At 41.1% G+C, this 15,274-nt stretch overlaps 1 protein-coding gene across 1 annotated transcript; it reads right to left on the bottom strand.

Moving 5' to 3' along the window:
- Positions 1-77: 77 nt before the first annotated feature.
- On the bottom strand, positions 78-7,472 carry foxn4 (forkhead box N4). Its single transcript, XM_085180337.1, has 10 exons — positions 6,562-7,472; positions 5,889-6,004; positions 3,577-3,743; positions 2,577-2,689; positions 2,378-2,488; positions 2,156-2,283; positions 1,901-1,997; positions 1,609-1,816; positions 1,097-1,489; positions 78-999 (listed from the first exon to the last, which is right to left on the bottom strand). Exons 2-10 carry the CDS (start codon positions 5,966-5,968, stop codon positions 749-751), a joined length of 1,548 nt encoding a protein of 515 aa, XP_085036463.1. The 5' UTR covers positions 5,969-6,004; positions 6,562-7,472; the 3' UTR covers positions 78-748.
- Between the last annotated feature and the right edge of the window lie 7,802 nt (positions 7,473-15,274).

The raw sequence follows: 15,274 nt of genomic DNA, 5'->3' as shown, positions 1-15,274 counted from the left end.
GGAAGTGTTGGCAGACCTTCACATTTGAGAATGAAGTCAGAAAGCTTTTCTGTGGTGATAGCAATTTGAAACATCCATCCATCCATCCATCCATCCATTCGCTTCCGCTTCTCCTTTTCAGGGTCGCGGGGGGCGCTGGAGCCTATCCCAGCTGTCATAGGGCGAGAGGCGGGGTACACCCTGGACAGGTCGCCAGTCTGTCGCAGGGCCAACACACAGGGACAGACAACCATTCGCACTCACATTCACTCGCACATTCACACCTAGTGGCAATTTGGATTATCCAATTAACCTATTCCCACAAACTAAAGCAATTTGAAACATTCAAATATATACAGCAAAACATTGATAGAGTCATTACTTTCTCCAGCTGTCTTTTTATAAATATAAATAAAACATCACAGCAAAAATGTCTAGCACAATACAACGGGAAAGAGAAAGGGAGCTACATTTATGGAAAGGCTTTAAAATGCAGTGTGAACAGTAGAAAAACTGGTGTGTACTAACACTCATGTTCTCATACAGGCTTTCAGTCTTTGCTTGGCAAAACCAGATACTTGCAGTCTTGCTTTGTCTTTCTTACAGTCGTCTCTTTTTCACTTCTTAGTGAGTTTTTCTGCGGACTCCAGGTGGTTCTCCAGCTCTGATACTTTCAGTCGGACAGAAGAAACCAACATTTAGGCTTTGATTTCAGGCCTCCTTTAAAAGTATCCAGACAGTGGAATCTATTAGAAACAGTTTGGCTGGTTCAGAGCAGGGCAATAGGCTTGCTGTTAGATGGTGCTCCCATGTATTGGGAAGACAGGGCATCTTGGGAAGCGTAGGAGGTGTAGAGCCCCGTCACCTGCACGTCTGACAGCGACAGGTTTGCGCCACTGGAGATGGGAGGGAGATTGGCTGCTCCCAAGTCACAGTCTGATAGTCGGAGAGGCGAGTTACTGAAGGTGCCTAAAGCATCCAGGTTAAAGCTGTCGTCCTTCATTTCTTCCCACAGATTACCTGAGCACATGGATGGAGAGGTTGGTGTAAGCATGTAATGACACCATAGTTATCATGGAAACAAATACCAAGCCTTAATCTTAGAAGAAGTTGTTACCTTGCAGGGCAAAGTCCATGATGCTCGGGTCCAGAGCGTCCACCTCTGTGTGAGCGTCCCCTTGCATGTTGTAGAAATCATCAGGGGGTTTGCTGGGCTGTTGGGTGAGCGGACTGTGGGACAGGTCGGGGATTGTGTGGAGAGGGGGAGTCTGGGCTGGGGCAGGGGACATGGGGGCCAGTCGAGCCTGAGCCTGAAGCTGGGCCTGAAGCTGGTGGTGCTGGTGCATGGGTAAACACGGCAGGGACAGCGTGACTATAGGTTGAGGTTGCATTTGGGCTGGGACTGGCAGTGGGAGGGCATTTGGACAGCTGTTCAGCCGGGTCATGCCTGGCTCTAAAGGCTTTCGTCTGCAGTTCTCTGGGCGATCTGTGATCAGCTTGTCCAGCTCATCTGTAAGGACAAAGACAGGCTGTCAGGTCAAGCAAAAGTGTGGCCTGGTCAGATTTGTGACAGACCTGTTTCCTCATTAACTGTTTGGTCTTTTACATTTAACAAAATACATTTCTGACCAGGGTTAGCCATGCTGCGCCGAATGGCTGGGAGGTCCTTGCGTTTCCACTTCTGCATCTCTTCTTCCATCTTGTCAATTTTGGCAGGGTTCAATGCCCATAAGCAGCCCTTACGGGATGAGCTGCTCGTCTTGTTCTCCACCTTCTCGAAGCATTTGTTTAAGGAGAGGTTGTGTCTGACTGAATTCTTCCATCCATCAGGTGCAGTCTGCAAGCAAAGAGGTAGAGCCGCTTCTTATTTACAGGCAAGTTCTAGTTTTAGCCTTCTTTGATAACATTCAGAGTACTGTACCTTGAAATAAGGAAAGTGTTCCTTCATAAAGCTATAGATCTCACTGACTGGGAGGCTGCCAGTTTTGCTGTTCTTCAGAGCCATGGCAATCAAACAGCTGAGGGAGGGGACAAAAACACATTTCCAAGCGAACTGAGGTAGAAATATGGACACTTGCACACTTTGCAATTCATAAGTCATAGATTTTGTGCCAACAGCTCAAATACAAAGTTGGATGTGAATATTTTTATTTTAAGTAAGGTTTTGAGCACTGACCTGTAAGAGTAGATTGGCTTGGGGAAAGACTTCGACTGCAGCTCCTGTTCTTGTGGAGCCAGGCGAGGTTGTGTGAATAGACTTTGGTTGTTGAATGAGACATTGCTATAGAGTCCACCAGTTGTACACTGAGAGAGTGAGAGAGGTGTGAATACTGAGGACCTGATGACTTATTTTTTTAACCATAAAAACAAGTATTTTCATTAGCTTAACGTATAATACCTGCTGTCCAGTTTGGCTTAAAGAGTACACCTGCTGGGATGTGGGTTGGTAGACTGAGGTAGGGCACTGGTATCCTGGAGAAGGCAGCCCATTCATTGAGAACGGAGACATCTGGGAGATGAACATGGAGACAGGTCATTTTATATTAAAGTAAGCACTAACATAAAACACACTTTCTTACTGTCCCGTGAAAACTTACATTTCCACTGTGGGTGTTGATGATACTGATTCCCAGAGGGCTGTGCTGCATATTACTCTGGAGGTGGAGCATGGAGCCCTGACTTGTGGTCATAGTCATGTTGTTCATCTGAGCTGTAATGACAAACAGATTTCAGAATTCCCTGTTTTTCATGCAGATGTTGTGCTCATGAATTATTTGGAAGACATTTTCTGCAACCAGTGATGGTAAAATGAAGCTCAGTAGTATTTATACCATACATATGAAGCTCACATATCAAGGTAAGTGTTCAGAAGCAAAGCTCTGATTTTTCTTTACACTGACATTATAAAAGGAAGTTGGTGAACCTTTCTCTGGTGGTTTTTTTTTTTATTTTTATAAAAAGACCAAAGTTTTACATGAAGACCTCAGACTACTTTAATCTGGACCCTGGTGTGGAGTTGATGGATTTTATCCTCATATGATAGAGAAGGAGGCTGGGCTTACAAGCACTGGGTTCTGTTTGTAGAAGCAGGCGAGGGGCAGCCAATAAGGAGAAACTGGACTTGATCTCTTGAAGAAGAGATCAAGTCTAAATCAGATATCAGCTGAAATATCAACCATGCAAAACTACTCTAGTCAGTTTCCAGAATATGAGCCTAACAGAAGGCTTTAAAACAGAATTTAGTGCTACATATGTCATTTATAGGCCTTTACAAAAAGAAACAACTTTACTTTGACATAGTGGCTGGTCTTGTTTAGTCAACAAGTTTATACAGGGCTGAGGAAAAACTGAGAGTTTAGACCTGATCACCATAGGTATCAAAACATTGTAATCTCTAAGATTAACTATTTCTGTGATTGTAGATTTATAGATGGGCAATCCCCAGTGGCACCAAAGCAACCTTGATCTTTTGAGGGGGTCCTCTATAACTTTTGCAAAGAAAAAAACGAACTAGAAGAATCCAGTAGCCCTGATCTATCCAATCAGAGAGTTTTATCAGATTTTGAATGTTGCACTGTCCCCTCCCTGTCACCTTACCTGTCTGTTGCTCCAGCAAGCTGCCCTGGGAGGGCCCATTGCTGTGGCCTCTGCTATCAGCCATCTGCTGCAGCCGGGGCACATCCACAGAGGTGAGCCATGACAGAGACTGCAGGTCCCCAGGGAGGTCCTCCTCCCTCAGTTGGGAGGGGTCCGTGGTCAGAAGCCTTCAGGAGGGGAGGGAAGAGGGGGAGGTTTGCAGGGTTAACACGGCTGTCAGCCCAGACACACACAGACCACAAGTGGAATTTAAATCTAAACACTCGATGCAACATCCTGTCCTTCAGACAAAACCTCTATAATGAGTCTGAATGTGGGGTACACAGCGATGAAAGCTGCTTGGTGAATGCGTATTAACCATTGAGGATTTACCATAAGAAGATTACCTACAAGTGTTATTTAACAGTGACAGTTTTAATCAACAAAGAGGGAGTTAAATACGCTTTTCATTCAGAGCAAATCATCTGTTTACATTATCGTGGATTTTTTGGTTTTGTTGTTTTACTCGAGTGGTGCAATGATCTTTGTTTCCCTCTTGCCTTTTAATTCTGGATTCTTCTGCTATGCAAATTTAAAAAACAAACAAACAAACAAAAAATCATTTCATACACATTACTTCTCATCAAAGAACAGTTTTCAGTCAATCATTTAATACATTTAAACTTAGAAACTGGATTAATTCAGGCTTTCTGTTTGCCCAGAGCACTACCAGTATCAATCAACTTTCAGTTATTGTGTCTTTTATTATGGCGAGCCCTGAAGAGAAGGAAAGAAAAGAGAGGAATCCTCTTGAATCCTCTCCAGTCTTCTCTGCACACACGCTTACTGTGCAAGGGTTCAGTAATTGGGGTCGCTATGACAACACATGCTATTCAGTTACTTTGTGTGTCTGTGGACAGTGCAGGAACCCCCCCCCCCCCCCCCCAATCCCTCCATTGACACACACCAAATCTCCTAATAAAAAAAATCAACCCTGTGTCAGGTGACCACGGTCTCGCCTTAGCCATTGGCTGAATCATAAGTAAACAACGCAAGAGATCGTTTCAAACATGGGACAGCAGCACATGTTGCCTGCAACAGTTGGCCTTGTCTATTGAAAAATGATCACCTATTGTGTCCTAAACGACAAATCTGCCCAGTGGCACGTGGCTCCATTGTCTTCTCCAGACCCTTCCTTGATTGTCTCTGTCATTTCTTTTCTTTACCCGCCCTTGCATTAATCTGTTGGAATGACAGCCCTCACATAAGAGGGACAAATAGGATGCCATCTGCTTCCCTGTCCCTTTCCAGCCTCTATCCCCACAGCCCCCCAACCCCCTCCATCACCCCCCAGCCCTTATCGGGGAAATCAACGGAGCCTCGGGCCAAAAGGGGGGGCTGCAAGTGTAGTTTGAGGTCAGGGTTCTATGTCGGCCATCTGAATGAGTGACATCATTACGGCCAAGAATCAGCAGCGCACGTTGTCAAACACCTTGCATCCACATCCACAAAGGTTGAAGCTAGTTAACCTTTCTTTGTCCCTTTTGTTTGTTTGTTTTTGTTGAAGGCTGAAAAACAAATCTTCAAGTACAAATTCAGAAGCAACAAAAGATGCATCAGCAATTTTGTAGGTTTTCCAGAGCTGGCCTATTACACTTTTGCTTGAAGAAAAAAAATATTTCCTGCAATCATCCATCATCTGTGGAGAACAACTACTGATAAAAAACAATGAATAGATGACACACTTAGGACATTCCCACTTCCCTTCTTTCCTCACTAGTCAAGCATAGAAAATGCTCGCTGATGCAAAACATGTTGAGCTGGTGTTTCCATCTATCATCCATGTCTTTGCAGAAATTCAACATCAACACTGTGCCTCCCCCCTCCTTTCCTTCCTCCCCCATCCCTCCTTTTCTAATTGGGAGCCACTTGTGCACACTGGTGACCCAGAGCGCCCCATCTCCCCCTGAGCTGGCAAACCAAGAGGTTCAGGCTCTCCGTGCGCCGACAGCGGGAGTGTAAACAGAGCTGATGGTTTCTGACAGATCCATTCAGACTGAAAATCATTTATTCTTTGGGATTTTGTCCCTCTGTCCTTCTTCATGCAACCCCCCCATGCACAAAAAGAGCTGTCCATCTACCATTAGATTAAACACAGTGGACTATAAAGTTTGCTGCAGAACCATTTCAAAATCATAAAGTCAAAAAAATATGGATTTGATCTATTAGGGGCTCTCGTAGTGTTTTATATAACAAGAAAAAAAAACACATTATTTAAGGCTAAAATTTTGCAAACTCTTGTTCTAATATGGCTGAAAATGGTTTTGTCCTACCTGTAATCCTGTGGAGACGGATGATGTCCAGCATTCTCAGTTATTCCTGACATCCTGGAAGTTATTCCTCCTTCTATCATTTCCTGGGATGTGTAGTATCTCTGCAGTAAAATACGCTAAACAAAAACAGCCTTCAATTTAGTTTGTGATTTAGTGAAAAAAGTGTCAATAAACAAGCTATACAGAAATAACATTTTTAATATAGATAATATTGCTTAAAATACAAGTAAATGAACATGAGCACGTGCAATTGCAGAAAATAGAAAGTTGCTCCATGTTTTGAAGATTGATTAAAGGTTTGATAAGCAGCTAATATAATAATAAACGAAAGCATAAAATTAGCGTTGGTCACCTGCATGCATCTGAAGCTCAGTTTACTGTTTCTCAGTAATTAGATTACAGAGTCAAAAATATGTAGATTAAGAAGTTTATATATTTTTTTAAATAAAAGAAAAAGCCCCTGTGCTTTTGTACCGTGTACTTTACTAAGTACACGGTACTTAGTAAAGGTACAAATGTTAGTTTCAGTCTAGATTTGACTGGTTAATTATAAATCCAGCTATAGAAATTACAGTTACACACTAAAAATCGTTTGCATGACAGCTGGCTTCACACAACTAACAACCCGACAAAGACTGTGCTGCTGAAAGAGAGAAATCAGGAAAAGAATCACCTGTTTTTGGTTGATACTGAAGAATGTGAGAGCCGCTGCTGAGCCGCTGTACTGTATTGCACTTGATTCTCGAAAAACCGTTTTTAAATTTCCCTCTCTGGAGCTGTCCAGCGCTCTGACATGCGCAGTGGAGACCTCAGCGGCGCTCCCACTGGTGCAGGGGGCAGGATCCCATGAGTTTGACAGCTGTTGTTAATGCAGTTTCTCTCGTAAACCCTTGTAACATTCACACTTCCAACAGCAAGTGCTTAAGTAGCAACGTGGAGAGTTTATTTTCTGTTTCTGTGGATTTTGTGCGCTCGTGGTGCGCTTCTTAATATATCCAGTAGTCAAACACACGTTTGTTGCGTCAAAAGTCAGGCCATACTCGATCCATACACCGCAGTCTTCTCATTGAATGATTATTGAACAGACGAGCCCCTGTGCACTTTTTTGTCCAGGGGTACACAGGTGCGCTAAGAGCGTCTCAGTAAAACAAAACACACAAGTTCAGGCCTGAAACCTGTTCAGTTAGTGTTTAAAAGTATTTTTGATTCCAGCTGAGCAAAATAAAACCAACTGAAAACAAAAAATAACAAAGAATAAAAATGAAATCATCAACGATCCATTTTGCTCCACCTGTCCTCCTGCGAGGTCATTCCCAGTAACTCCTTCGTGCGGGTCTTAAGACGTTGTGAGTGGCTGCTTGTGGTGGTATCTGTGTATGTGAGTGTGAACTTTTTTTTTTTTTTTTTTTAGGGAAGTACTTGTAGATAATTTGCTTCCCGCTGCTGTGGCCGCGTCCTGCTCCCCTCGGCAGTGGGAAAAAGACCCGGGGAGGCGGGTAAGGAGGACAGGGGCTGCAGCAGGAGGCGGCAAACGCTTACACTTGTCTGGAGACCAAGTCTAAAAAAAACAAAAAAAACACAACCCCACACAACACACACACAAAAAACTGCGGCATGCACAATTCTGTAATGGAATAATGGAAAATACAATTAATAAAAAAACAAACACACAAACAAAAAAAGCTGAAAACTGTATAACTTTGCATATTATGAGAAAATATTTATGACTTTTTCTAACTTCTTAATCTTTCTCTGTCAGGTATGGTTCTTTATACCAGGATCACATTTGAAACCAGGCTGAGATTAAACTTCTGCAGGAAATTAAAGGGGAATTCCTTAAAGTCTGCAGGGAGACAGCAGTAGGCCTATCAGCCCCATGGGACTCTACAGATGGTAAATCTGCCTGTCACAATAGGCACAATCAATGATTACATGCATGAACGTAACGGACAAAAACAAGACCGTCCTCATAGGGCAGACCTTGTAGGTCCTAAAGCCCGTGGGTTTATTATGTGGAACCAGGGGGACGTCCACAGAGCAAGGTGTGCTCAAACTGTGTGAATACTACCAGGTTAGTGTTGTTGGTGTGGTGATGCTTAAAAACTGACACTAGATTATAGTTTGACCTTTGGAATCAGCGTCCAAGAGCGCTGTTGGATTATACAACACAAACACCTCATCACCTCTGGAAGTGTGACAGCCAGTTAATAATTTCAGTGTTTTTACTTCACCAAAAATGCCAAAGAAATTCTCGGACGTGAAGATTTTATGCTTTTGTTTAAGTTTGCTAAGCAAGCAGGGTTATGTCTTCACTATGGAGACACATTTTATGTTCGTTATATTATTAGTGTTTATGCAGCTCTGCAGAGCCTGGTGTTCAGGAAGTGATTTTCTGAGCTCTGCAGATAAAGCCTTGGCTGGTAACGTTAGTGGTTTCTAAACTGACATTAGTTTAACTTCATGTACACCCGCCCAAATCCACTTCTTATTCTTTAATCTAATTCCACACACTGATCAGTCTTAGAAATGCAATTTATTTAGCAATATCCCCACAGTATCCCCATCATCCCATGCTATGGCAGTATTGCTTTTCAAGTTTGTGGTTCTACCATTTCAGGTGCAGAATTTCTTTTTTCATTTAAGGTTTTGACTTATTTCAGCTGTTCCTCAGCTGGTGTTGTGTTTTTTGTGTTCTCTGTTTGCTGTATAAAAACAAGGCATTTTTCTATTCCTCCCCATTCACGTGTGCATGCCTTTTAATGCTGATTTTAGCAAAATGTGGCTTTTTAGCTAATGGCAGTGACCTGTGGGCACCTGGGAGGCTGTGACCTGGCTCTGTGAGATACATACAGACACAGTGCTGCTAACTGCACAAGGACTCCCTGCAGCTCAGGGACTCAGAGTAAATGCTTTCCTTTCTCATGCCTGTTCAGGAGTAATGGGGAAACAATGGGATCACGGCCTGAAGGTTGGCCTTGTTTGTAACCCGTGTTTTTGTCTTGCATCAAGTGTTTACTCAAAACACACCAGCCTCTCTGAGAACGAGGTCAGCTCACCCCTCTAATCGCCTCCACAGGCAGAGACTCAGTGTCCCCCAGAAGAGCATGTTACCCAGAGTGACCCTCTGGCCATACAGAGGAAGCGGCTGTCAGCCACACTTAGCCAAAGAGCAACATCAGTGTCCTGCCAAACACTTTGTTTTCCCACTAAAACCTCCACCTAAATGGAGCAGGAGTGCCCAGGTTGCCAAGCTGTGAGTTGTCTTGTCAAAGATCATCAGTTAGAGATAAAAAAAAAAAATTTTGTTTGTTTTTAAAGATAACCTTTGGGGACATTTTATGCCTTTGTTTGAGAACGCAGAGGAGAGAGGAAACAGGGCGAAGAGACAGGAGGAAATGGTTCAGCCAATCAAGACTCAGAGGTTAATCTCCATGTGGTACTAGTATATGCCTAACTTGACTATTGTGTTGTTGTGCTTTTATACAAAACTTATATAAAATACACATATATAGCAAATGATGAGAAAATTGAGGGAATGTTCTTTACACATCATGCGCACTACACTCATACCTATACCCCCACAATCACCCTGTAACTATTAGCTTGGATAATATCCCTATAAATGATTTTTTTTCTTTAACAAACACTTAATACAGGGATGTCAAACATAACTCCCAGGGGCCAGAAGTGGCCTGACAAAGACTTCAATCTGGTGAAAAATGTGAAACTGTATGTATAACTATATTTTCTGCTTTGGCTACATATATAAAAAAAAAACCCATCCCACACAGCCAATTATCCTACAAGTACTAGATGAAAAATGAAATGACAGAAAGGCTCTTGATTTTCCACTATAGAAATGTCATTTTTTACAATAGGTACACAATTAAAAAAAGGCATTTTTCTCTCAAGCAGATGATCATACCAGCTAATTATTGGATGATTTCTGTGTGATGTCAGTGCCTGAAGATGGAAGACACAAACTCTAATTAAGATAGAGTCTAGAACACACTAATTTAAGACAGTCTTTTAGAGTTTAAGGTATTCTACCTATTGTAGAATTAGTTTTTAAACTATGACAATGTATGGTTGCACTTTATACCATAGAACAATATATATGAAAGTATTAAAATTATGACCTATATGAAAACATTGAAGTAAAAGTGACTGCACACTTTTTTGGCTTTGTGGACACTTTTTCTGATGATTTTTTTTAAAATACTCACTAATGATAGTTTAGTGAGTGAATTATTTTCAATGCGAGATACTATGAGTTTTTGGTTAGACTCTATAATACGGCTTGTGACTAAGGCTGTAATTTACCTATAATGGGATGGAGTTCAATGTATTTTATTTGAAATTATGACGTAATTATATTTACTTTCAAATAGTTAAACGTAGGTACACTAAAATAAGGGGGTAATAAGTCAGGTTACAAGAATCAAAGACATAATTTTACTGTAAGTAAATTTAAATAGTGCGTAATTTCTCTGTTATTTAACACTAGAACACTATACCTTTGTGGTGCAGGCCATGTTATAGAGTGGCTTAACCTTGACCATCTTCTAGGTGTTTTACAGGAAAGAAGACACTAATTAAACTGTAATTTTAAGTACAATGTAACAAAAAAAGACAATTGAATAACGGAAAATTCATAATGAATATTAAATAAAAATGTTTAAAAAATCCTCTTCATAATAAAGCTTTTCTGCTATATTTTCAGGAAATTACCCAGATTTAAAATTACTGACAGTATAATTTGTGTCTCCTTTCCTGTGAAATACCTGCAAGTTAGGCAAGGTTAAGCCACTTTATGACATGCACCCCAAAATATAGCATACCAGCACCAAATTACAGAGAAATTCTGCAGTAGTTAAAATGACTTACAGTGTCAGTCTAAACCTGACTTGTTACGCGCCTGTAATAGTTTACTTGCCTGTAAGTACTTGTATATAAACATATTTCTGTTGTAATTTCTAATAAAATATGATCCAATTCCATTTAATTACAGGGGTTTAACATCCTCATATTATAAAGTGTTACCAAGTTTTTAATATCAACCATCTGTTTCTATTGGCGTGAACAGAGGAAAGGTGAAGTTGCAGTGGTTTGACAGAGTAATGGTGAATACTGGTCAATCACAAATCCCCCTGCAGCTGAGATCACACCATCTTCTTCTCTTCTACTCAGCAGGTGACCTCTCTGGACAGACTGCTGAACCCCCCGCCCGAGTCCTCGAGGATCACCTTTTTTATTGACCTCTAGTGACCTGTGTCACCCCCAAAGCCTCTGGTCTGAGTTGAGGTCAAGCCTTTTTCATTTCCTAAAGGGCTAAAGATTGAGCAAAAGCCTTCTTGTTTTTCATAGCTGATTGAGTGCAAAAGAGCTTCATTTCCAAAAGAGCTTTTATTTAGTTTTTATGTTGCACAGCCAGTACATGATGTAACCACTGTGGATAACAGTTAGACACCCATAAGTCAAGTTTTATGAATTGCAATTAGCCCTTGTGGTGACCTTTCTAAGTGGAAACATGTAATGTGTCAAGTGTAATGCAATTAGATATCTACAGGTGCATAAAAATCGAGGAAAGAATAAGAAGTCACAATTATAATAGATAGATAATAGAGAGTTATAACGATGCCATCTATTCTGCTTGGTTTTTAACAGAGACAAAAACAGTCATTTGAGAAAATGCAATGCAGGGTATGAAATAACCTCACTGACCCAGAATTTTGGGACTAAAGTAATGACGGGGCCCAGTGTTCGTTACGGTGCTCTGAAAAATTAGAATAATGGACTATGAAAGAAAGAGGAATCCAAAGAAAAGGATGGGGGAAGAAAGAAGGTATTTGGGGAAAGAGGAATAGGAAGACAGAGAGAGAAAGAAAAAAGAGAGGAGAACAGTGAAATGGACAGAAAATAAGAAGAAGAAGAGGAGAGAGAGAGGGGGGCAGCAGTGGTGTTATCATCAGCTCTCATTCTCAGCATGGAATCTATAATGGGAAAATCAACCTCTCTGACTCCTGTGTAATTGGATTTGCCGCATCTCGTGCTGAATCAGAGCCCAGTGGGTAGCACAAAGCTTGTTAAGATTGGACAAGCATTGCTGGGCTGAGGAAAGGTGGGGCGACGGCAGAGGTAACCTTGACAACTTTTCTGTGGTGGAGAGTGAATAATTCAATATGCTGAACACTCAACTGGTCACACATTACAGCCGACTGACTGAAAGCTTTCCAAACATTAATCAGTTCATAAATGTGGTGAAACCTGAGCTTTTTCACATTTAGGTCGTCGCAGCAGAGAAAATGGACACCTGTGTTTCCTTGGAAGGGGCATGTTTTTCTAACACTGGTTACTAGGTTACAGAGGTAAACCCGGTATAATTCACACCTGCTCTGGCCACATATGCAACCACTACTTTAAGGCATGACAATTTTATTTCATTTACTTAGTATTCACAGTGAATTAGAATTTCCCTTAAGTGTGGCTATCCATTACTTTCTCCCTATCCACTGTCACCAGGTGATAATTGAAAAAACTTAATCCAGTTTCTTTTGTACATTTGTGCCAGTTATATTTATAGTCAGGTGAGCTGCAGTGTTCTTGAGATAGCAAATGTGGTCAGATGCAGAGTTAGTCTAGTTTTGTAATATATAATTCGCCCTTATAGCCTTCATTTTATTTCATTTCAACTTTTTGCTTCCAATTCATTTTAGTTTCAATACAATAAAACACATTACAATAAAAACAGATATTTTTTAAAAGCAGACATTCAAGTGTCAATAAATATGTCTATCAAAGCCATGTAAAATAAATTTAGATAAAAGATTTTTTTTTTCTTTTTTTTACCAAACTGACGTACACTACAACTAAGGATATTTCCTCCATGTTTTAAATGTGTTAATAATTAGTTTTTTAAGTTTAAACAATCATTTCAGTTCAAAGGTCTTTATTGATTTTATTTAACCAAAGTGTTTTTCCACATCTAGTTTAAGTTTAGGTTTGGTTTCAGTTAACCGTAATAACCTTGGTTGGATGGTAATATTTTATTGGATGTGCACAGATCTGATGATTTCATTTAGTACAGACAAGTAATGTTGTGTTTTGGTAGTCTCCAAAACAACTGGATGAAGTGTAATTTGACTTTTAAGCCACCCGGTGACCTTTGGGTTTAGACTACCAATTGAAGTTCTCACAGGTCAGCTCATTGTTGCCCTACCGTTGTTTGTGTTGTCACTCATTTCCTGTCACTTCAAGTCTTTCAGCTCTCCGACACAGGCAAAACAATGCAGTCATTTGAATTCTATCGTCTTTAATTAAAGGTGCTGATAATTGTTTTCACTGAGACAAAAAGTGTGTTAATTGCATTTGGGCACCAGCCTAGTAGAATTTTACAAAAGCACAATTAACACCAGCAGCTCAGGCGGTAGCTCAGTATCAGTGGTGCTCCCCTGAGTAACATTGTTATAATGAATACTAAAGAAGTGGTGATTAGTCTGTAAACGTTCCCACCTAATCAAAGATCAGTAACCAGACCTGGAATGTGCCAGTTAGAAGAATGGGGCCTTTTTTACTGTTGGTAGTGATGTAATGGAGTTTAGATGGAGTAGTTTGGATCTTGGATCTTGTTTCTGTATTGTTATGTTACACTCAGTAGAGCAGTAGATACCCAGGTAAACGCTGAATAAGATCTCTCTGTCCCTCCACCTACCACAACATGAATGATTAACTACTCAGCCCACAGAGCTCTTTGCCTGAGCCTGGTTCAGCATGATGTGGAGAAACATATATATGCACCAGCTTCCATACAGCATCACCAGCATAGTACTACCACAGCATGCTGCACCAGTGAGCTACTAGCTAAGGGTGTTTTTTCCTATTTACATTATAGAGTCCTGACCTTTGGCAACTAACTTTCAAGAAGCCAGTCCTTCACTGATTACTTCAATGCAAGCAGACACAGGAGGATACACTATTTTTGTCTCACTTCAGTAGGAGGGGGGGCCTTGTTTGACTTTGGATCCTCACCGAGTTTCTGCACCTGGCTGCAGCAATAATACAGCTTCAGAATGCAGGTTTGGCTTTTCTCTTATGCTGTAACCATTGCTGTGTGTTCTCTTCATCACAAGGAGTTTTAAAGTAACCCTGTGTGTTGTGAGTGGTGTTGAGGCCTGGCCTTTATTTCTCACAGTCACCTAAAAGCTAAGATAATCAATTCAGTGAGTTTGGAGGTAACAAGATATATTCTTCTTAGCAAAAAGGTGTAAAATATCAGTTTTCATTTCTTTTCATGAGCAAAGGGATTCATGTTAAGAGGGGGTGGTAGAAAGATTTGGTAGCTTGATATTCAGCGTGCAGGTCTAAAAGCGGTCTTACTCATCTCATCTAAGTCTGGTCAGAAAGGAAAGTCTTGCTAAATGATGGTTTGGGAGAAAAAGAGCCATTGTGAGATAAAACTGTGCTAAGCTAACAGGAAGTATTATTGTGATTAAGTGGAGCTATTCTTTACTGGATGTGAAATTTTCAACTGCAACCCTCTTTAAAGGGGAGATAACTTTTTCTTGTAAGTTCATAAATTGTCCTAGCAGCTGCTCCTTTCCTCATCTCACCGATGAGGTCACTGTCTCAGGCACCACTGACACTCTAGACCAAGATGAGGAACCATCTCTTAATTAAAATACAATTGGTTGCGCTCTGAGGTAGCAAAGCAATTCACCTGATCTGACAGCGAGTTTAGGGATTCATTACATAATCCTTCTTTCCACTGTGCGTCAGATTGTGCCATCTATTGTTTAATTATAAGTATCTAGTTCTGTTTCTAAACTGTTTCCCCCCCCCCCTCTCCATATATATGTGGAAAAACAGAGTTACAAATAACACAAGGATGAGGGGAATGCTTTCAATAATTAGGCGCTTCTTTCAGCTCAGACTCTAAGGATTTAGCCTTTCTTGCACAGTGTCATTAGGAACGCTCCCGCTTGCTGCAGACAGCTTTCTTAAAAAGAAATACCTGCAGAACACCAAAGGAAGCCTGAATGGAAACCAGTAGACCTTTAGATTTAGTCCAAAAATCTAAAACATTAGCATTATTATCATGGCTGAATGCAATAATCCTTCTCTTGACAGGAGCTTATCTGTTCATGTTATTACTTGTAATACTGTATGGCAGATCTCTAAGTCACGCTGTCCCAGCACATTGTCTGCTTGTGCTGCCCTGAGAGAAGTTTGTTCCCATGAAAGAAGGGGGTGTCAAAGATACCCCACGGCAGCACCACTACCATCACAGTGCCAGATTGATTCTGACGTCCAAAAAAGAGTTCCTTCAATGATATTGTTCACCTGTCTCATTGGCTTAAAGTGGGTGGGTGGGAGGTGGGTGAGGGGGG

The sequence above is a fragment of the Neolamprologus multifasciatus genome, chromosome 12, assembly GCF_963576455.1.
Source record: "Neolamprologus multifasciatus chromosome 12, fNeoMul1.2, whole genome shotgun sequence".
NCBI classification, from domain to species: domain Eukaryota; kingdom Metazoa; phylum Chordata; class Actinopteri; order Cichliformes; family Cichlidae; genus Neolamprologus; species Neolamprologus multifasciatus.
The sequence above is the reverse complement of the archived record's forward strand: the minus strand, read 5'-3'. Positions and strand labels throughout refer to the sequence as shown.